The sequence below is a fragment of the Anser brachyrhynchus genome (assembly GCF_964034855.1).
Source record: "Anser brachyrhynchus genome assembly, chromosome: 2".
Classification (NCBI taxonomy): domain Eukaryota; kingdom Metazoa; phylum Chordata; class Aves; order Anseriformes; family Anatidae; genus Anser; species Anser brachyrhynchus.
In genome coordinates this window covers 11275604-11297289 of record NC_137695.1, presented here as the reverse complement: position 1 = coordinate 11297289, position 21686 = coordinate 11275604, and the positions used below count along the sequence as shown (strand labels likewise).

At 43.9% G+C, this 21686-nt stretch overlaps 2 protein-coding genes and 1 long non-coding RNA gene across 15 annotated transcripts in view; 1 reads left to right on the top strand and 2 right to left on the bottom strand.

Annotated features, from left to right (window-relative positions):
- Positions 1-6915, top strand: part of DIP2C (disco interacting protein 2 homolog C) — a 317372-nt gene extending 310457 nt beyond the window's left edge. For all 6 annotated transcript variants that reach the window (XM_080578244.1, XM_080578243.1, XM_080578241.1 and 3 more), the window contains one exon: positions 3674-6915. In XM_080578244.1, coding sequence (XP_080434370.1) covers positions 3674-3926 — 253 coding nt within the window. In that variant the 3' untranslated portion in view covers positions 3927-6915. The remainder of the gene's footprint in view (positions 1-3673) is intronic.
- Positions 5955-11507, bottom strand: LOC308188833. Its single transcript, XR_013945799.1, has 2 exons — positions 10256-11507; positions 5955-9169 (listed from the first exon to the last, which is right to left on the bottom strand). It is a non-coding gene; the product is annotated as an uncharacterized lncRNA (long non-coding RNA).
- A 3840-nt stretch (positions 11508-15347) lies between these two features.
- Positions 15348-21686, bottom strand: part of ZMYND11 (zinc finger MYND-type containing 11) — a 107593-nt gene continuing 101254 nt past the window's right edge. For all 8 annotated transcript variants that reach the window (XM_080578247.1, XM_080578249.1, XM_080578250.1 and 5 more), the window contains one exon: positions 15348-17737. In XM_080578247.1, coding sequence (XP_080434373.1) covers positions 17615-17737 — 123 coding nt within the window. In that variant the 3' untranslated portion in view covers positions 15348-17614. The remainder of the gene's footprint in view (positions 17738-21686) is intronic.

Sequence of the window (21686 nt, the reverse complement as noted above, 5' to 3'; positions counted from 1 at the left end):
AACTCTAAGATGGCCACAGATTCATAAATCTGTGTGTTCAGCAGTACCTGTTTGTCAGAGATTTGTATGTCCTCAAAGTGTGAGCTCATGGGCAGTGAATGAAGGTGCCATATACTGCAGAAATGGTCATCATTGGTTTCAGTGGCAAAAAAGTTTTAAATTATATTCTTCTTCTCAAGACCACTGAGAGCTCTTTGGGGATACCTTTCCATCCTTCCCCTCTATTACCGTGGAAGTCCTGAGTGGGATAGGAGCAACTCAAAAAGGGTTGAGATAAGCTGGGAGGACCAAAGAGACGGGCCCCTGGATATCTGCAAGAAGGTCGGAGTACATGCAAATACTTCTTAGTGCCTTAACTCTTCCCAGTAGTTGGGCAATAAGGTACAAGACACATGAACAAGATTTCAGGAAACATTATGTGATGCTATTACTACACTTTGCTCAAAGGCAAACATTAAAAGTCTTTAGGGTTGTCTTTTCCTCAGGGAGGAGAAGTTTCTGGTGAGGTAGATTTTTCTGATGTGGTCCTTGCAGAAAATGGACACACAGATGTTCAAAGCAACATCTGGCTTGCTTACAGTGCCCAACCTCTTCCTACCCAGTGGTCCACCTAATCATTCTCTCAAGTCACCAGCGTGAAGTTTTCTTTTATAGTCATTGTCCTGACTGTCCTTGACTTTTCTCACTCAGCTTCTCCTGGATATCCTCTTCTTGTCCTTGGGAAAGACTCCTTGACAAAATAATATCTAGTAAAATCTTTCTTTGTATATTTACTTTGTATATGCTTTTCTTTGGTTTCTTTCTTTTTGTTGGAGGACACTGTTGTTTACGTTACAATGACCCATTAAGGATTTAACTTAATGGCATTGATACCTATTGCAAACAAAAGCTACTGGCTATGTCCAGTCCATAAATTGTAAAAACAGTCTCAGCTTCAAAGAAATATGCTCGTTTTGTAACATTTAACACTACTGAGGAAAGTAGGGACTTGTTGGCTGATATGTGATCCTGCTGTGCAGCTTCTGTTATTGAGGATCTGTAAAGGTCATTTACAATTAACTCTTTTTTTCTTAAAAAGTTTTAGCAGCACAAAATCAGCAACCTCTGACTTCAGACCTCCTGTGTCTCGATATGTAATGAGCAACAGAACGGCACACAGTACATTTTCATTGTGATGTATAACTGCACCAAACATTTTGGAAAGTGTTTTTAATAATGTGAAATAACGTGTGTGTATGTAATTCAATTAGAGCGCATTGTTGGCTCATGTTAGCTCCAAAGCCTTGAAGGAGGAACAGTACATACTTTCCTTGAATTTGCTAATAAATGGTTTTCTCTCTGTGCATAATGACAAGTAGGTAAAGCTACATAAGATATTTGGAGAAGGAAATTACTATGGGCCTATATTTCTGGAGGTATTTCAACAAATTCCTTGCTTTTCCTGAAGCAGTTAGTGGGATGGAAGCAGCAGGAGGGGCCATTCCCAGCTCAGTGCACTGGCTGTGTTGCATCTTTGGGTTGTGACTGTGATTTCTTGAGAAAATGGTGCCTAGGTCTGTTTCTTTATTCATTTGTTTTCCCAGGGCTACAAGTATAATATATTCATAAGTGATACATGCTGGCCGGTATAAATTCATCTCAACTGGTGGGAACATAAAGGACAGTCTTTTTTTGTACTTACAGTGGTCACCATTGAGTTGGAATCATGGCATTTGAAATTTTTAATTAATTTCATTTATGAGTTTCAAATTAAATTGAGACCCTCTTAAGAGTGCCAATGATGCTAGGAATTACTAGCAGCTTCATGAAGGTTTGGGGTATCAGTCTGCTGGGCTCAGACAAACCAGCTTCTCCCAAGCTGTGTTTTAGGGGCATTGCTTCCGAGACTTTCCATGAATAGTTTTCCAAAATAACAAGCTAACAGTGGGTTTAAGGCATGGTTTCAACTGCTATCTAATATTTTAATAAAACCTCCCAGGCTTTTTTGTTAAAATGTATTTAGTATTAACTTAGATGCTTGTGCAGCTCACTAGAACTTCTGTGAAAACAAGATTACAAAATAAAATTCATTTCGTAGCAGTACTAAGTCCAAAGGAGCCTGCACAACCTTACTCTGAGTACACATTGGTGTTCCAGATCAATAAACACAAAAGCTCATAAGAATTCTGTCAAACTACTTTTGCAGAATCTGAAAAAGAAACATGCTTGTTTTGTGTAAGTACTTGTGTAAGTACTGTGTAAGTACTTTTTCTCCTAAAGTCTGCTAAGCATCAACTTAGAACACATTTTCATAGCTAACTTTTGGGCAAAGGTGTGTTTCCAAAGTACACGGATATTCAGAATTTTAGTAGATCAAAAGAGTGCACTTCGGTCTCAGTCCAGCATTGACCTTAGTGTAAGCAGCTCTTTTCTGAAGTTAGCTTATATACATAATATGGTCTAACTTTCAGACGCTTTTGCTCAAGATAGTTATGGAAAATTATCCCCTGATCTTACAAGGTAAATGAGGACAGGGTTTGATATAAGAGTTACATGTGTAGAATATAATTATTTATACAACAGAATAAGGTAGAGCAAGAAATAACCACGGTCTGTGTCTTAAACATGTGCAAAGAGGAACGAGACTGCTCTTTGTGGATTCTCAACCCTGCTGACCTTCTGTGAGGCTTCAGAGGCTGTGGAGAAGTGAGAGGAGTGGGGAAGGGGTGGAGGGAAGAATACACCAGGCTTTTGTACCCTCTCAGCCTCCATGTGGAAGGACAAAGGCCTTGTCCTTAGCTAGAAAGATGCCTGGTAGCAGAAACCAAAACTTACCTGCTTTGGTTCAAAGGCCTAGCCAGGATTTTGGGGTTATTCAAAGCTCGTTCAGTGAAGAAGAGACGCTGGAGATAACGGTGTTTCTTTGACCGTCTCACCTGTTCCTAAGGAACGTAAAAACTCCTGTCCCTTTAAACCCGACAGAACTAAACCACAACCGAAATAAAGCAGATGGTTTCTATGTAAACCAAGTGGTCCAGAAAAACCGGAGCTCTTTTGTACCGAGCTCGGACCTGCCTGGACCGCGGCCAGCCCACTGCAGGAGGCGCGTAGCACACCGGCCTAGCACCGTGCAGCCACAAACGCCCCCTCCCCAGCCCCCGGGGAGCTCTGCGCACGCAGCGTGCCGTGCAGATGCTCCCGAAGCTCTGCACCCCTATCCTAGGCAGAGTTTATCCAAAAGGTCTTCCAGGCTGGGCTGTGTGCCGTACGGTGCTTTATCGCTGTCTTCTCTTCTGACCTCCTCTGCTCCTCTGGGCTGCTCTTCAGAAAAACCTAGAGGAAACGCCTCCACCCACACGGCGCATGCCTGCGTGAGCACGGCCGTGCTGTGACAGCTCCCGGGCTTCAGAGGGAACTGCAGTATTCCTTACTGCCTCCTCACACAACGGGCAAGGATTAGGCTCGAGGTTCTGTCAAGCTTAGCTCACGTCTTAATGTTGCAGCGATACTGAAGCGAGAGCTAGGGGGGCTGGTTTTCTGCCCTGCCTGCACACACGTTCCCTCTTGCCACTTAGGCCTTGTGCTCAGCATACAGAAGGAAGCATCGCGGTTGAAACAAGCAGTAATCAAGGTGGGATGAAATGGATTTTTAAAAAAAAACAAGCAACTAATACTTCTTTTTCTTTGATTCCAGTGCGGTGTTTACCTGGACAAATTTATTGGTCGTTGTAGTTGAGCTGGATGGATCGGAGCAAGAAGCTTTGGACCTGGTTCCTTTGGTCACCAACGTGGTCCTGGAGGAACACTATCTGATTGTAGGGGTGGTGGTGGTTGTGGACATTGGTGTAATTCCTATCAACTCCCGTGGAGAGAAACAACGTATGCACCTACGAGATGGATTTTTGGCAGACCAGCTAGATCCCATCTATGTGGCCTACAACATGTAGTCTTGTACCTTAAAGCTTCCATGGACTTTACTATAGATGTATAAAATTTTTTGGTGTCCACTAAAAAAAAAAATGTGCAGATAATATGCTGACACTCATCAGAACGGAACTGTTTCTATTTGGAACTTTTCAAAGCAGTCACGATTGGCAGGAAATAAAATGTGAAATGTTTTCTTTTACCACTAAATTTTAGAAAAGAAGGACTATGGGGTAAGGCCCTTCAGTTTGTTGGAAAAGCCCATTTTAAACTTTTTTTTTTTTTTTTTGCTTATTGGACAATACTGCTTTTTGAGTAAATGTGGCTTTGTATTTTACATTAAGTAAGCTGAAGTAGATTTTTTTTTATTATTCTGCCCTCCAAATGGATTCTTTTAAAACAATTTACATACTAATACAAAGAATTGTTTTCTTCATTTGTTTTAATATGTCGTAAAAGGATGATGAACACAAATCTGTTACTAACGTAAGCCATTTTAGGTCCCACATCTTAGGAAACTATGTAGTGGTACGAGGAGAATACCCAAAGTAGCACCTTTAAATTAGAAATCTAGCAGCTTTCTGTCAGAGATGCTGAAAGCACAGAGGCCAAAGAGCCTTTGCTGTTAGCATTAGAATGGAAGAAATTTATAAATAAGGTGTATTTCGGCAATGAACTTGCAAATATCTTTGTACTAAACTAAAAAGATAAAATAAGTTAACTACTTCTTCTGTAATTATGTACAAAAACGTTTAATTTATTTTGATCTCTTTAGAAGTATAAAAGAGAAGAAACATTCAAGAATATTAAACTCTTGAAATGTTTGCTAATATAAAAACAAAGTGTTGTATTATCTTGAGTGGATAGTATCACATCAAATATATATATATGAAATATAAATTCACTAATGACAAAAGATTTTAAAGTTTAAAATGCAGTACTTGTCACTTGCATGGTGTCTCCCACTGTAGATAATCAAATGTTACTCACAAATTTTTTGAAAAAAAAGCAATCCTGGATTGCTAAGTATCCCTGTCTAAAAGAATCCTCTAGATACCAGCAAGTGGAATTATTGCTGCCTTTAAGGCAGTGAATGAATTTAAGACTAAAAATGCACTACAATAATTTTTTTTTCTTTGCCATGGAGGCAACAATAAATATTCGTGCTGGCATGTGCATACACTTGTTAGACTTAGAAAAGGCAGGTTGAGGAATAGCACTGTTGTCTAGCTGCAAAACTTTGTTGCACAATTTTTTCATTGTTTTAGTTGGTGTTTTTATTGCTATAAGGAAAACTTCTGGGGTTATTTGCACAGAGTTATCAATTTGCCTCTCAGCTAGGACACATAGCTCGGTGGCCAAGGCATCCAGTTTACATTTACAGAAAACGATTGTTTCGATGGTCTTTAATTTATTCCTTAACGGAGAGGAGCGTACAGTCACTACAACCAATTCAGCACAAATCGTGCATCTGCTAACTAGTCCCTAAGCCAATTAAAACATCAGAGGAACTGAACTGCCTGTTTTAAGATCCACAGTCCCAGGGTCTCTGACCTGAGGCCGTCAGTGGGAGAAGAGTAGGAAAACATGCATCACAGCTGCCTTCATTTTACTACCTTTGGATAAAGGAGAGGTTTGATTTCCCAATTCTGCTGTCTTCCCTGCACCCCACACCCCTTTTTTTAAAAACTTTCCCCTTTCTTCATGTGGTTGTAACTGAATTGACCCAGTTGTGGTCAAGAGTGGGATTTACCAGCTGCAGTCCAAGAATGCTTTTCTTATTGTCCAAAATTACGTTCATGTGCTGGCTCTCATTACCAGGTATGCATGACTAAGATTGTTGCAGGGCAAACGTAATCACGTTTATATCACGTATAAGGGACATATTTTGTCTGCCTTTGCAGAATGCTGTACAAGAAGTGGACCCCTGCTAACGATAGTAGTTTTGTTTGGCTTCTGAGTCTCAATGCTGGTTGTTTAAAATCTTTTTAAAAGGTGGGGACATTTTAGTCTGCATGTACAGTACAGAGCATCTCACCATGTCAGACTTGTTTTATTTCAAATCATCTTTTCAGACTTCACTGTCCTGTGAATATCCCTATTCATGCTCTGAAGACCAATCCTAGATTTTGTCAACTTCATTTTCTGCTCCCTTTAAAAAGAATAAAATCTGTTTTTAATGGCAAGTCGCTGTAAGGTTTCAGACAAGATGTTGATTGATTACAAACATAATTGCAGTGTGTGAACTAACTTGTGAAGTCCTGCTATCGCTGATCTCAGTACTGCAAAACAAATTTAGCTGTCATTTAAAGCATCACTTTAACCTTCACGAAGTCAACTTTGCATTTGTAGAGAAAAAAAAAAAAAAGAACTGCAATGCAGTTGTGAAGCGCAGTTAATAACAGCTCTCTTCTGCAACCTGTCATCCGTGGTTGTTAAATTCTGAGTTAAGAGAAACGATAAACTGAGTTTCTGGTTTTGTTGTGCAAGCAAAAGAAAGGAAACATTTAAGCACCATCAGACTGAGCAATAAAGAAGGATTGTTCTGTATTAGAAATCGTACTGTAGATAAACCATTCATGAGAATGTATAAAATGTTTGTCTTGTGACCTTGTGCTTTTGAAGTCAGACAAAACCATGTAATCAACTTGATGCACATGCACAAAACAGAGGGTACACAATGAACATTTAAACACAAAACTAATCAAACAGGAGCAGATTCCTCATGGTGCTTGTTTATTATATATATTTAATCCTGCTTGACACTTTACCCAAGGGAAGACTGTCCCTTTTATCAGTTGAATGTTAGCAGCGTTATTTCATAGAGTGTGGTGACTGGTTAGAGAAATTCATGTAACTCAGCCAATCACAGTTTCAAACAAAAATTTTTATGTGCAAAGGACAGCAACCTTCTTGTATGTTAAACCACCAGTACGCTTTGTACATCTGTGATAACGCCTGTTTTATATTCAAATGAACAAATAAAAGCTTTTATTTTTGTTGCTCTGAAAATATCAGTTTCTTAATTAGTCATCTAAAATTGAGCTTCCTAGAGCTGCCTAAGCTCAGTGGAGGAACATTGAGAGCTATACTGTAATTTTATTTTGTTTACCTCTCTTGTTGCATAATTTATTAGTACAAATCATGATACTTTTAACAATGTTTAAATACTGGTGTGGGCATTTATTGCTGAAAGACTTTCATATGGCAACAAATGTTTTTGTGAAATGTTTTTTTAATTCTTTTTAATATATTCAAATATACTGTTCACATTTTTGCTGAAAGTGTAAAGATTATTGTAAGCTTGGTAACATTTTGTGAGAAGCAATAACAAGCATTAGTACTGTAAAACTCCTCAAATTTGTCACATCACTTTTGTTGCAAAGTCTTGCTACTGGCACGTTTCTAATCAGTCGTTTAAGTTACTGATCCAGGTGCTACATCTCTGCTGCTGGAGCTTTCTGCCAGTGGAAATGCATGGGGAACTGGTTTGTCACACGTGGGCTTGAACCTCTCTATCAGTTCAGACGCTTTGGCTGGCCAGACAAAAACACTAGGAAGTGTGATCCACTTATTTCCATTGGCCCTTTCCAAAACCAACCGAACAAACGTGATTTCAGGGCTTCTCTGGTTGGCAGCCAGTAGCAGCAGCGTCCACAGAGAACAGCTTTGGACCTAGCCCTGGTTTTCAACGTGTGATTTCAAAGGGTGAGGTTCGGAGTCCCTGTTTGTTGGGTAGCCCATCTGAAAAGCCGAGGGTATAAAATCCAAGCTCCGGTGGTCAAATTTCAGGCAGCAAGTCGAGGGTGGGAGGGGAGGATGGCTGGACAGCAAGTACTTAGCTCCTGATTCAATTTTATAAAGCGTTTTATTACAAAAAACAAGGGCTTGATGTTTTTATGATGATGGTGATTAGGATTTTTAAAAGGTCAGAATGCTCTGAGTACACATTTTAGAAGTCATTTTGGCAAATGATGCCATAATGCTTGAAAAACTGGTGGGGAATCTCAACAGGAAAAAATGTAGTAAGGTTCTGTGAATCATTTCCTACACGGTAAGAACTGTACAATTTATTCATTATTAGGTTGATAGTATTAAGGCAAAAACAACAACAACAAAAAAAAAAGTCTGATAAAAGACCTTGCGGCTTCTTCTGTGCACTCTTGGCCTGAGCTGCCAGCGTGCGGTACAGCACACGAGAGCTCCACAACACGCTGGGCAGCTTGGTTTCAACAGAAAGATCCACCTCTTTCATCCACCTTTACTTATCAGGGGAGCACAGAGATCAACAAGCTCCCACCAGGCTCCTCAAAAACAAAACGAGAGGCTCTGGGGATGCGGCTGACCTCCCGCAGAGGTTTTCCCATTCGGCCCAGGGCGCTGTTAGGCCCCGGCAGAGGCCTCAGTGCAGCGCCGAGCAGGCCAGGGCCGGGTGATGAGGCCCAGGAGGGGCGGCCTGAAGTCACCATGGGCAGGGACCCCCTGTCCCCAGGGCAAGAGCCGGCCCTCACTCTGTTTTTCTATTTTTATTTCATTTGGGGAGAAAATTAAAGAGTTCAGCCTGAGCTATTGGTGTGATCCTGGGTGCTTCCTCGGCAGACTGCCTTCCCCAAACCCCTCATTCACCTTGCTGTCATTTTGGTAGATTTAGGCTTTTCTTTCCAGGGTTTTTCTGTTCCCTTTTGAGAACTGTCACCTTAATGCTCTTCCAGGAAGCCTCCCAGGCATCGCCTCACTTGTGCTGTACCTCATGAAGGTCACCATCTTTGAAACAGCAGCTCTTCTTTCCTCACCCAGCAACCTGCAGCAGCTCATTTCTGTGCCTTTTTAGCACACATCCCAGTGCTGGATCCTGCGTGGCCTTTCAGAGCAACCACAGATTCCCCGAGCAGGTGACAGCACTGCCCACCCCTCAAAAGCAGTGCCAGGAGAGCTCACACTGCTTTCTGCTCTACACAGCCAAGCTTTCTTCAAAGCCAAAGCCCTGTTGTGATCTGTATGATCCACCCGGGGAAACCAAAAGGCTTTGTCCCAGAAGATCCCATAATGCAACTAATAATAGTTAAAAACAACAACAACAAAAACAAGAAAACTGATCTTGGTTTAATTTCATGCTTTGGTGGCAGGCTTCGTGCAAGGCAGTGTCCGGTGGAGGGGTCCGAAGGAGGGGACGAAGCAGGTGCCACCAAATGGCTTCCAGCTGCAGGTGGCAGCGTGTGGGAAGGGTTCCGGGAGGCAAGGAGCGAGGAGCTGCACTGAGCCTTCCCTAAAGGAGAGGACAGCGGTGGAGGGAGCCATGAACGAAGGGCAGCTTTAGGAAGAGGTGTAGAACAGAGCAGAAGGAGGCAGAGCCAGAGAAGAGAAGGTGGTGCTGGTGGAGGTAAGGGTCCAGCAGCTGAGACCTGGTGGATTCAGGCACGTAATTTGAGGTGTCCACAGTTTGATCTTCTCACCAAGGGGTACAATTCAAGTCAGGGAGCTCCAGGGGCCTGCACCCAGCCCTGGTGTTAACCTCAGATTCAGCCCAGAGGCTTGGATGAACTGCTACGTGCTGACCTCAGCCATGTAGGGGTTTTGAAACAAGAACGAAGAGATTAAGACAGAACAAAGAGAGGAAATGCATGGGGTTTGGAGGACAGACACTGTGCAAGAGAAGTACAGCAGTTATCCCAATCCAAAAGGTTCAGGAAACTTCAAAACCCATCCCTGTATCAGGCAAAAGGACAGAAGAGGGAACATGCTTGGAGAAGGCAAGGGTAAGAGGAGCAGCTGCACACAGGACACAAATAACGTTTCCGTGAGGCAAGGTCAGGTGGGGAGCGTGCTGGGAAGCAGAGGAGGGCGAGAGCTTGAGCCAGCAACTGCCCTGGGGAAATCGGCGGCCACACAAAGGAATTAAACTTTCCACTGCAGACCCACTTGTTCACTAACATCTCTAGGATGCTTCCCACAAGCATTTGCCTTTAGATAGTGTCCTGAAATCTACAGTAGGATTTTTCTTTGCATGAATGCTTTTCTCCCCACCACACATGTGCTGCGTGACGGGGTGAGGATACGCACTCATGTGTACCTGCGTGGCTGCAAGGCCCCGTGGCTGTGGGAACACCCAGCGTGGCTTTGGGGTTGCTGCGTATAGAGCAGCAGCGGCAATATGCAGCCCAAGGAATAGCACTGACGAGCAGGATGGAGGACGGTTCCTTTAGGCCCTTCTCTTCCCTTCCCATGCAGCTATTTGGTTAGCAAACCGGAAGAAAAAAAAAGTAGATGAAGCGAACAAAACCAGATTTTTCTTAAAACTGTCGTTGTAATGCTTCCCTTTTCAGCGGCTCACCTAGCAGGGTTGCAGCCTCGCCGTGAAAACAGCGTCATCACAGTTTTGCTGTGCGTGCATGCAGATACGTGCACTTCCATTTCAGCTTCCTTATAACTAACGGAGTCATTTGCTTCTACAGCACATTAAAGCCAAGAGATCTGCAGAAAAGAAAGTCAGTATGCAATGCATCCGCCCAAGTGAGATGTGACAAAGTGTAAGTGTCAGAGAAAGCATCTACATATTCAAGTTAGAATTGGTCTCGTAGGCAGTTCAACTTCATTTTAGGTAAATATTATAATAAATGCATTCTATTTATCCAGTTTTGACTTGGAAATGCTGAGCCACAGAAAGGACAATAATTGTTGAGGGCACTTGCTCCCTACAATTTACATTTCAAGACCTACCCTTAAAAAAAATAAAAAAATAAAAAAAAATAAATAAAACTGAGCCCATATTTGACCTGAGTGTAGGTTGGCCATATACCAAACGGAGAGCATTTTCATCAGGGTCCTCAGAGAGCAGCAAGAGTAGTGTGGCCACCTCTCAGTGCCCACACAGCTCCCATTAGGAGGCACACGAGGATCTTGGGGTCATACATGACCTGTGAGGTTGGAGGGACGTGACCATGCAATGAACTTGAGCTCAGCAAACAGCAAGAAATTTGGCTGAAATTCCCTTCAGGGCAGCATTGCTCTGACAAAAGTCTTTGGAAAACTTCCCCTGACCTTTGTGAGTGGCGCTGCACAGGAGCAATCCTGCTCCGAACAGAGGATCAAGTCAACACAACGGTAGATTAAGAGGTTGCTAAGAAAAGATAAAAAAACAGAGGATAAAAGAATGTCAGAGCAAATAACCCTCCCCCCAGAAACCAACCAACCAACCAAACAAAAAGCTTGGTACTGCTTTGGGTCCAGTTCTGCACTCTCTCTGTACAGTCAGCCCCAGTGAAGTCACGTTAATAGATTACAGAGCAGACCTGTGTGAAAGATGCTCAGGAGTGTCCTGAAGGGGATCAGCAGCCCCACTGCTGAGCTGCAAGTCCTGCTCAAGCGCAGCCCCCAGCCACTGCTGTGGTGTCTTAAAAAATGTCTGTTAAAAGTTTGAAGGCAGTGGCCTGTAAAAGGGCAGACTTCACCAGTGTGCTGAACTGCCATCTGCCTGCTGCAGCCTCTGGATGGGCAGCAAATCAAAACGGCCTTCCTCCTCCTCCTCCTTCTCCTCCTCCTCCTCCTCCTTCCCCTCCTCCTCCTCCTCCAGGTGCTGACACAGCGCTTTGTGTTTCAGCCCCAGCAGCTGCCTTTTGGCAGAGATCCTCCAGGCCTCAGGATCTCGCAGGGCTCATCAGTCAGCAAGCTGGAAGACTTCAAACCAACATAAAAATGTCACAACAATTCCTGCTGTGAGGAGCTGAGCCCTAACCTCCAGAAATGATTCAGACTTTATATTAATCTATCTATTCATTTATTTTTAAACAAGGGTTGCTGCAGGACAGGCCCCTCTGGGTGCTGCTTTGCTGCACCAAGCAGTGGCTGCAGCCGGCAGGAGGGACGGGAGCACACCCCTGCCTGGGGAGGTGCTGACCAGAAGGGAAAACTGGGTGAAGCAGCAGTATATTTGGAAGAAGCTGTAACCAGAAAAGACAGAGAATTGGTTACATCTCTGCAGCGCATTCTGCACAGGGAGTGACCCCAGGGACCTTCTGCTTTGGGCCATGGCTTCTGTGCCTCACGAAACCCCAGGCAGGGGGATGGAGCGAGCGCAGGAGGGGCTGCAACAGGCTGTTAGCTACACAGCAGGCGGCTCTGTCTTCCCCCTAGAGGCCGCCCACCCCAGGCAGAGCAGGGTTTTAGGGGAAGGGACGGTGGCACAGCTTCAGGTGGTTGCTGCTCCTCGTCAAGCCCAGGGCTGCAGGCAGCACACCGAATCCCTTCGGCAGTGCGGGCTGGGGCTGGACCAGGAGGTGTGTGTGGGCACGGTGGTCGTGGGGGCTTCGTGCTGGGCTGGGGAGCAGCTCGGTGGTGTGGAGCTGTTCCCAGTTCCCAGCAGCTCCTTCCCGCAGCCATGGGGTGCTTGTTGGTGTCAGCAGTGATCGGCTTGGGGCTGCAGCTCCGCACCCCAGTGCCGGCTCCAAGGGCTCCGTTTGCAGCCCCATGGTGGCTGGTGGCACCAGCCCAGAGCTGGAGCACTGCTGGTATGGCAGCCACAGGACAGAATCACAAGCAGTTGCATTAGGGAAGATCTGCTGATCCTCCCTTTCTTCAGGGGAAAAGTAAACGGCTTCGTGGCACTTGTGGTCTTTACAGACTCGTGAGAAGTTAGAGAAAGGCTCGGTCCCTTGGTCAAGTGACAGCGCAGGGAAAAAAAAAAAAAAGTTGATCTAGTGCATGAGCCATGCATGGCAGAGTTTTGGGCTGTGTGTTTTGTTCAAGGAGGAGCCCATGTGGCGCCTCAGGCTCAAATCCCCAGCGATCCCCTAGGGTCTGGGTGCCTGTGGCGGGCAGGGCCGCAGCTCAGCCCTGTTCCAGGCTCACCCCAGGGTGCCTGAGGCACCTTCCCTCCTGCCGGCAGGGGCTCAGAGCTGCCACAGGCAGTGCACTGACTTCATCCACGTGTGTAACGAAGCCACTTGTCACCTCACAGGCCCTGCCACAAGGGATGAGTGCGTGCCCCCTGTGCTGTGGCTCATGAGGCGAGGCAGGGCCCAAGGCTGCGTGTGGCATCGTGCGGCCTCCTCGGGGCAGCGAGCTGCCTGCTGAAGGCACTTCTCCTGTCAGCGAAGGAGTTTTAAAAACATAAATAGTGTTCTGGCTTTTTAACAGGCATTGTTTCCTGCTGCAGAGATGCCTGCCCAAGCACTGCTAAAGCATTCCACACAACCAGCTCCACAGTGTCTTCATGCAGAATTTGGGTCTATTTTTAGGTGCCTTTCTGGGACAAATCCTATTTCCACTGAAGCTTCACGCCAGCTTATTTTTCACTTCCAGGCAGTTAGCGGAAGCCGGCCGGTGGCTTTGTGAGCACACACGTATCTCGCCCTTTTGGCATGGCATGTGCTGCCTCTCTCTCTCTCTCCCTCTCCTTCTCCCCAGTTCCTCAGCCTTTCTTCTGTATTATGAATTATTGGTCTCTTTTTATGTGAAAATTACCTGCGAAGTAAACCCTGTGTTTCATTTCAGCCCGTCCATCGCCATTTGCCTTAAGCAATCTTTCAGCACTCAGCCACCAGCCCCAGGGGAGCAGCAGAGCCAAGCAAAACTTTGTTTTCTCTGGGTTCTCCCTCTCGCTCTGACTGCCCAGTTGGTAACGCTTAGCAGCCCAGCAGTTCTTTTTGAAGGAGCATTAGTCAGAGGATAAAGTAGTTTTAATCCTTTTGACTTCTGGAAATAGGTTTTAGTAAGATAAAATATGGCATTTTTTTCAGAGTTTTTGGAAGATAGTTTTTTTTTCTTCGTCTTTTTGTTTTTCCTTTTACATTAGATGTGAACATCCCCTACTTAAACCTAACGCTACTCTACCTTTCTCACAAAAGGATGGTCCTTTCCACTTGCGGTTGAATTTCCCTAACATTAAACAACGAAGGAAGGGCCTTTCTGCTTTTGATACTTACGCCCCTGATTTGATTTATGAACACATTTGGAAAGCACATGTATAGCTTGAGTATGTGCACTCACTCAGTGAGGCTAAAATTGGCCGGGTAGCCCCTAACTACCGGCAACAAATCCCAAACATATTTCACATAGTCCTTTAAGGGCTGGAAAAGCAAACAAGCCCTGAGCCGGGCAGCTCGCTCCACCTAAAGGAAGCAGGAGGCAGAAAACTCCCGATTTAAAATAAAGTAATAGCCAGAATTAATAAAATAACAGGAAAACGCCAATAAAAGGAGAAATAATGCCTTCAAGAGCGATGCTCCGGGAGCGCTGGGTGCATAGCTCTGCCTGCTGTTGTGAGGAGGCGGCTGCTCGGAGCAACCCTGCTCATTCCAGCGGCATTTCCACCAGGGATTTCTGCCAGTGGCACGCTGGTGCTGGGCTCGGAGGCCGAGCTAGCCAGCTACTGGAAGGGGAAAAGGACTGGAAAAGGCAGCTGGGGGAGGGTTACTGCCTTTTCCTGATCTCGCTTTGTCGGTTTGATTTGGTACAAATGCTTAATTTGCAATACGTGAGCTATGTTGGTTATTTGTGCTTAGTAACTTTTTAAATAAAATAACTTTTAGCAATTCGAATGAGTGAAATTTGCAGTCTTGGGTAAAATGGTAGGACGCATTTAAGAACAGAGAAGTTTGGATAGCAAAACAATAAAAGAGATTTTGGGGGTAACTTTAAGTATTTAAAATATAGTGTGGATTTTTTTTCTGTATGTTTGGTTTTTCCTGCAAGAAGCAGGTCTTGCCAGGTATTGATTCCCACAGAGAAACACTGGGAACCTAATTCTCAGCACCGCTCCTGCAGCCCTGAAGCCCCAAGGGGACTCTAGGGCAACTTGGAGCCTTGTCCCCGGATGGCCCCTTCTGCTGGGCGCCGTGGCCATGCCCTGCAGGCAGCAGCACCCGTGGGGCTGTGCCATAGTTTGTGCGGCTGCTGGGCAGCAAGTCCTGGTCCTGAAGGCAAGCACGAGATGTTCCCACTCAGGGCTGCGCCTGTGAAAGCAGTGCTGCTGCCGTGCAGGTTACGGCTGGACCTTTGGAAGTCCCCTCAGCCCCTCCAGGTAAACTTGCTCTATTGCTCTTGCCCCAGGTGCGGGATCACGGCAGTCGTGGCTGGGGCCAGAGGCAGAGCAGGGCCAGGGGGTCGGTGAGCTGCAGGCACAAAGGAGATGGTGTTAAAACCAGCACTTGATGGACACGGCCCTTGAAGGCTGCTGACCCTGAATGGGCTAAAAAACCTCTTTTTTTGGTGCCAAGTGCTGTGGTTAAATGTCCAAGCCCTTGCATGGACCTGCCGGTGGTCCTTGAATCAGGCAGCAGCAAGGTCTCCGTGAGCCCAGGCACAGCCACCCCAGGCACGGCCACCCTTTCTAGGAGAGGAAAAGCCACAGCTTTCTAGGAGAGGAAAAGAAAAAAATCGGCCCAGCGTACGGCAGCCAAAGGACCCTGGGACAACTGGCCAGAATTAACAGACTCTTTCAGCAACTCTTTTTTTTTTTTTTAAATACATTTATTACCCAATGTTAACACATTAAATGACTCTATATATTGCTAGTCAGAGCAGCTTACAAAATGCCAGAATGCATCATAAACTGGACAGCCACAATGAATAATTACAATGTGCATAGTGGCTAAGCTCAACACTTTAATATAGCTTTATGATTTGCAGAAAAATTAATTTTAAATCATGATTCCTAAAACAATCAATTGTAATTTTACCTAAAACTTATACAAAACCAGGCCACAATCTTTTTTTTTTTGTTTTGTTTTTTTTCTTTAAAACACACAGTTTTCACACTGTAGTAACTTGGAAATGTGCAACCGTGTCAACAGAGACAAAAAAGCCAAAGTAACACGAATCTTACTTTCATGCAGCTATCAGTTAAATATTACATATTCTGGAATGATTTTACACCAAAAATATTTCCACAATAACTTGCTTTCATAGGGGTGGATCGAAGTTTTGGAACTCGTAAAGTAATCGAACAAGATTGATTTTTAGTTGTGAAGTGTTTTACAGTCACAACACAGAGGCGACAAAAGTTAATTACACATTTATCAGGCAATAATGTAGCTGTGGTAATACAAGTTACCATCTACTTACTATTTTTCTTTTCCAATCAGCTCACCACTTAATTTCTGCAACATATTGGGCGTTATTTGGCAGTATCTAGTCAATTAACTTATATCACCACTGTAAGTAAAAAAGATCAGGATTTCAATGGCAGTTCACAGAAGTCTTAGTTATATTTTCATCTTTACAATGACCCTGACAAATCCTAGAGAAAACTTTTTTAAAGGCTTTCCTCCTGATTCTTCAGCTTCCATCGTTCCATCATGTAATTGCTTTCAATAAATATCAAAGATCTAAATAAATATTTACAAATTATTCCTCTAACTTCTCAAAAAATAGCTGGATGATTAATGGGCATATGACTCAGTCTAAGACCAATCTTTGAAAGAAACTAAAATGCGGAGACACTTTAAAAGAAAAGCTATTTAAGTAAGCTTTACATCTATTTAAAAAATTGTCTCTGAACATGGATGCAATTCATATATCTATATATAAAACAAACGAAAAAAAAAATCATTTTTCAACTATCGATCCATTCCTATTGGTAATGCTTCTTAATCCAGACATTCCGCAAAATACAGACTTTTTACAAATCACGGCATCTTTAATACAAGAAAATTAACATGCATTATTCTTCATTCTGAGTACAGTGATGGAGCTCATTATTAGGCAATGACCCATTACTACAAACATAACGGCTTCTGTGAAACTTAAGTGCTTTTTCTCCTTTTATTATCAAGTTACAACGGACCAGGTGACACCAGATCATAGGCAGTCAAATGACATTGGATTGGGGAGGCTGAAGGGGGCGCAATAAAGAAATTTGTATGCCTCATAATTCCACATATGAATAAAGGTAGTTTTTTTTTTTCTTTTTTTTTTTTGGCTTTTCTTATTCTTGTTACAAGCACTCATGTTAGGACAAAGATGAAATGTGCAAACTTCAAAATTTAAATATTCATTTTTCTCTAAGATCCAGCTCAGTAAAAGATTACCCCAGTTCCCTGTGATTTTAAACTACAAGATCAAAGCTAATATTTTGTTATAAAAGTTATATATTGAAAAGAAATAATGAAAATAAAACACAGTTGGGAAATATTTAAGAAAAAATACGCAGGACTAGCACCTGCTGTGTCAACCCTGTTCCCTAAATTCAATCATGTACCCACTGGTATAACCAATAGATAATGCCTTTAAACAGTAAAATTAAGCTGAACAAAACCAGCTCAACAAGGTTAAGAAATAAATGTTACAAGGTAGTATGCTTCGTTTTTCTGAAACAGTTCTGTAGTTCTTACATTCAGATCTAGTTTTTAAATGTTCCTTTTGTTAAACTTGCATGGTTTTTTATTTTTTAGATCTGCTGCTTTTAAAGATTAAAATCTCTGTAAAACCTAAAAATGTTTTAAAATTTGCTGAAAATGCAACAAATTCTCTAGTTTAAAATTATTTAAAGTAACCTGCTCCCAGAGATGTTAAATTCATTTCGCTGACAAAATTTTGGAGGAGCATTAAACAGAAGATTGAAATTACTGTGCAAAATTTCTTTTACGAAAAGTGTTTAAAGGCTGGTGCAAAATGGGAAGCAAATTCTAAACAATTTTGGCTTCTTGGAAACAAAAACCGCTGTGTCTGAGAATAGCAATCATCGGGGTGGTTTACTAGGGGAGGAACAGCTCTTTCATCTTTTTCTGCGGCAGGTACGTTTGTGTTCAGCATGCCAGTGCTCCTGCTGACACTTGATGGAGCAGTAGGAAGTGTTCCAGCAGCAGTGGTACATGGCCTCCTCTTCACAGTTGTAGCACTGGAGAGAACAAACGAGACGAGATTACTGCCCTCGCAGGACCCCTTCTTAAAACACACGCGTGTTTTCACCTGCTCGTGGATTCACCAGTGCCCACGGAGCAATACTTCTCTTGTACTTATGCCTGGGGCACCCAAACACAGCAGGGCACTTTTCACACATGCTGAGAAAAGCAGCAATCTGTAGCAAACAGTCACAATGTTTTCATATTTTCCATACTTTGGATTATTGCTTTTGAAAAACCCATCTCTCGTTTCAGAAAACTTACCTCTCAGGGCAGCGGACTGAGATTTTTCAGCTGCACAATACAAGAACCATCTTTCACTCTACATTTGTATAGTGGCATCCTGATCTAGGTCTTAAAAGCTATGATAAATCAACAGGCACTCCCGGAGCAAGCAATTTCTGCACAGACTTCAAGATCTGCTTTCCTGAGGTTTTGTTACAAGCCTGATTTGTCCAGAGGTTGATGATGGCGCTGCAGTCTGGTGAAAACAAGACCTCCTGCTACACCAGTGCTACTGGGAATAGCAAGGAAGTGCCCTGACCTTCACGTCTTTCAGAAGCCAGGGAAGGCCTGGAGAACACAGGAGGAACACAGGCTCTTACGCCTTGGCATGGTTGCCTGCACGGTACAAAATTTCTGGAAGAAGACACACTGCGCAGCCCCTGATTTCTGCAGAAATACCCGGCTCTGGGTAGTGCCATGGCAAAGACAATTTCCACCCTGGGACACGCAGAGTGCCCCTAGTTCCCTGGTAGCTGAAAATAACCCTGTGGCCTCTGGGGAACTAAACAAGGGGATCAATGTGCTGGTCAACGCTGCTGGGAGTCCACGAGGAAGTACGGCACCCAGACGGGCAAGGGGCTCTGTCTCCAGCTGCTTTTATACCACTTAAAGGAGTGCTGCACAAGCATCAACTAACATTCTGACAAAAACCCATAAATCTGGGTAGCGTTACTGCTAAGGGAGCTGCTTAAACTCAGCACCCTTGAAAAACAGAATCTAATGATCTCAGATTTGTCCTTTGGAATTTGTCACACCCAGAATCAGAGAGTATTTTTAAGAATCCAGTCTGAAACACCCACTGTATGCTGGGAAACGGGTGGAGAAATGTGCAGGCTGTGTGCACACCACGGAGTAACACAGAATTTTCTTTTTTTGCAGTCTAGCTACAGCATTAATAAAACAGAGTGCTACAAAGAAAACAAACCCAATTGCCTTGAAACAAAACAAAAACTTAGCAAACCTACACACTACTAAAAGGTACAAGAAAGCTGCCTTTTACATTGGCTAAACCAGTAACTTTATTTACATCAGCGATAAAGGGACTGCCCGAGCTGCAGGAGAAGGGAACCTCCCCGCTTTGTTTTTATATTTGAGATCCAGGGAAGTTTGTATGTACAAATGTCTGCAAACAAGTGTCCTCTCGAGGCCTGTTTTCCTGTTTTTTCACGTTGCTGGCTGCCCACGAGCCTGTGGGAGCCATTAGGATCATCTGCTGGAAAGGTGCAGGGAACAGCTGCACCTCTCCATTACACACAGCACGGGCCTCAGCCCCGAGACCAGCTCACATCTGCTTGCTTGGAGAGATCAAAAAATAGCTAAGGCAGGAGAGGACAACTGATCTGCAGATCCTGCAGTTCCTTTTACACATGCTGGCCATACGTGTGGGATGTATATCTCCCCTTAAAAAGGAAAATAAAGTGTCAGCCAAGCTGGTACCAGCACATGTGGCAGAGAAGGCAAAATGCCAGCTGGCCTCAGGCCTCCTTCCCTTTGAATCTTCCTCTTTCTAAATGTTATCAGTCACCTGGGGGTTTGTTTCAGACAGCACCCCTCACGGACAAACTCATCCGCTTCAAAACAACCTGTTGCAAGTTAGAATAAATATACATGTAAGCCTTATTGGAAGAGACAGTGGTTAACAATGAGCTATGCACCACTTTTAAGCGGTGCTTATATGCAAGTAAAATAACCAGGAGAAACTACAAAAGAAACAGAACAGGAGCAGCACTCCAGCCTGCATTCTGTAGACCATCACACTGCAGAACCTCATGACCATTATCTCTGCCTTTTTGTTTCTTCCTTTCATTTGCTTTTCACTTGAGGCATCTGCATGAAGTCCAAATTTTCTGAAGATATAAAAATGAAATTTGGTTAAGCCAAGGGGACTGGGACCAGCTAGAGAAACAGAATATGTGGTTCTTTAACCGTGCGTTAGCTCCTGAGGGCTGGGAGTGCGTCTGCTCGTGTGCCTGTCTAGCACCAACAAAATGATCCCTTTATTCTGACCAGATTTATTTTTTTTAGGTATACAGATAGAGTATGAATAATAGCAGCTGTATTCCCAAGCCTAGACATCTGCATTACGCAAAACCAGAGGTCTCTGGTTCTAATTAAAAGCAAAGCCACCAAAACTCATTTAGTACGTGTTAATTACATGAGATTTTAGTAAGGAGGTATCATTATTATAATAGCAGCGTACAACAGTGGTACTGTCACCACAGACACACCAGGGACTGTCATTAGTACCACCGAAGGACAAATCGCTGGGGAGTTGTGTAATTGGACCAGCTCCAGCCGCCTGAGGCTGTGTGTTGGCAGGCAGATCCATCAGCTTGAATGCAAAGGTGTTTATCCTTCCCTCCCTCTCCCACCACATGAAAACCAGCTGCCTGTACAAGGCGATCATTTAAGGTGGTAACTGACAGCTCTGGGCCCACAGGAAAAGGTGAGAGCGTCAAACGCTCCTTGTATCTTTAATTGTCTTGCTTGGAAAAAGGCATCACGCACATGATCATAAGACGCGGTGATGTGGTACCGCGGCACTCTAAAGGACAAGGTAAAGACACATTGGAGAAGACAAATGGAAGCCTCAGGAGTGTCCTTCCTAAATTCTGCCTTCGAAAGACAAAACCAAAACCAAAAGCCAGCTATAGCAAAGAGCCCGGACTCACAATCAAGTTGTTGTGATTGAATTACTGCTTATCAGCTGAACGGGGCAACAGTTCCCGTGTGCACACAGAATGGAGCAGATTTAACATCGTTTTATAGTGGTCAAAGCCAATTCAGTTTCCCTCTCATGTATCACAAGCAAAAACACGTACACAGACACCAGGGGCTGGTGACTAATTAAACGCAGTAACTTGATCAAGTTTGAGACCTAAATAACTTCTGGGGTCTGCAGAGACAGGTACGTAGGGAGGAATTTGCTAACTGAGAGACCCAAGCACTGCCGTATCGTAACACACCCAGTAAAACTCTCCTAGGAACAGAAATGAAAACTCTACAGGAGCTCAAAAGGTATTTGAAGTAATTTCTTTTCTCTTTATTAAAAAAAATAAATTAGTAACTGTGATAGGCAGCAAGCTATTGTCTCACTTCAGTACTTCTCTCACTCCTCTACAGAACACAGTTTTCTCTGCAGGGGGCATCATTTCTTCTGTAAGAACAAGGAGTAACGAGGCTGAACACAAACAGCCCTGTACAGGGGAAGAAAAACTGTGCTGCAGACCTGAGCCAGGGCAGGCTGTCCCCAGGCAGCAGCAGCAGCTGGGACGGTGCTCAGCTGAGCGTGCCATCTTGTGGCAAGGCACCGGCACATTTCTCAGCCACACTTCGCAAAACGAAAGCTCAAAAGCTATTACAATGCAGTGTGAACGTTAGCTTTAATTTCCTTCTTCTCTGAAAATTATCAAAGAAATAGACAATGTTGTACATGTGCCAGGCTCAGTGATCCTCGGAAAAAGAGTTCCCATTCATACTCTACTAGAGACGAGCAGGACAGTGCTCTAGTACTTGCAGTGTTTGCCCAGATGCTGCACAGCCATCTGGGAGAACGCACTTTGGGGTTGAAAAGAAATCACAAAACAAACAAAAAACAGGGAAAAGTTTGCGGCATGTAGCACTGCAGAATGGTAAGTTGGATGCCTGGTTTCACTTTTC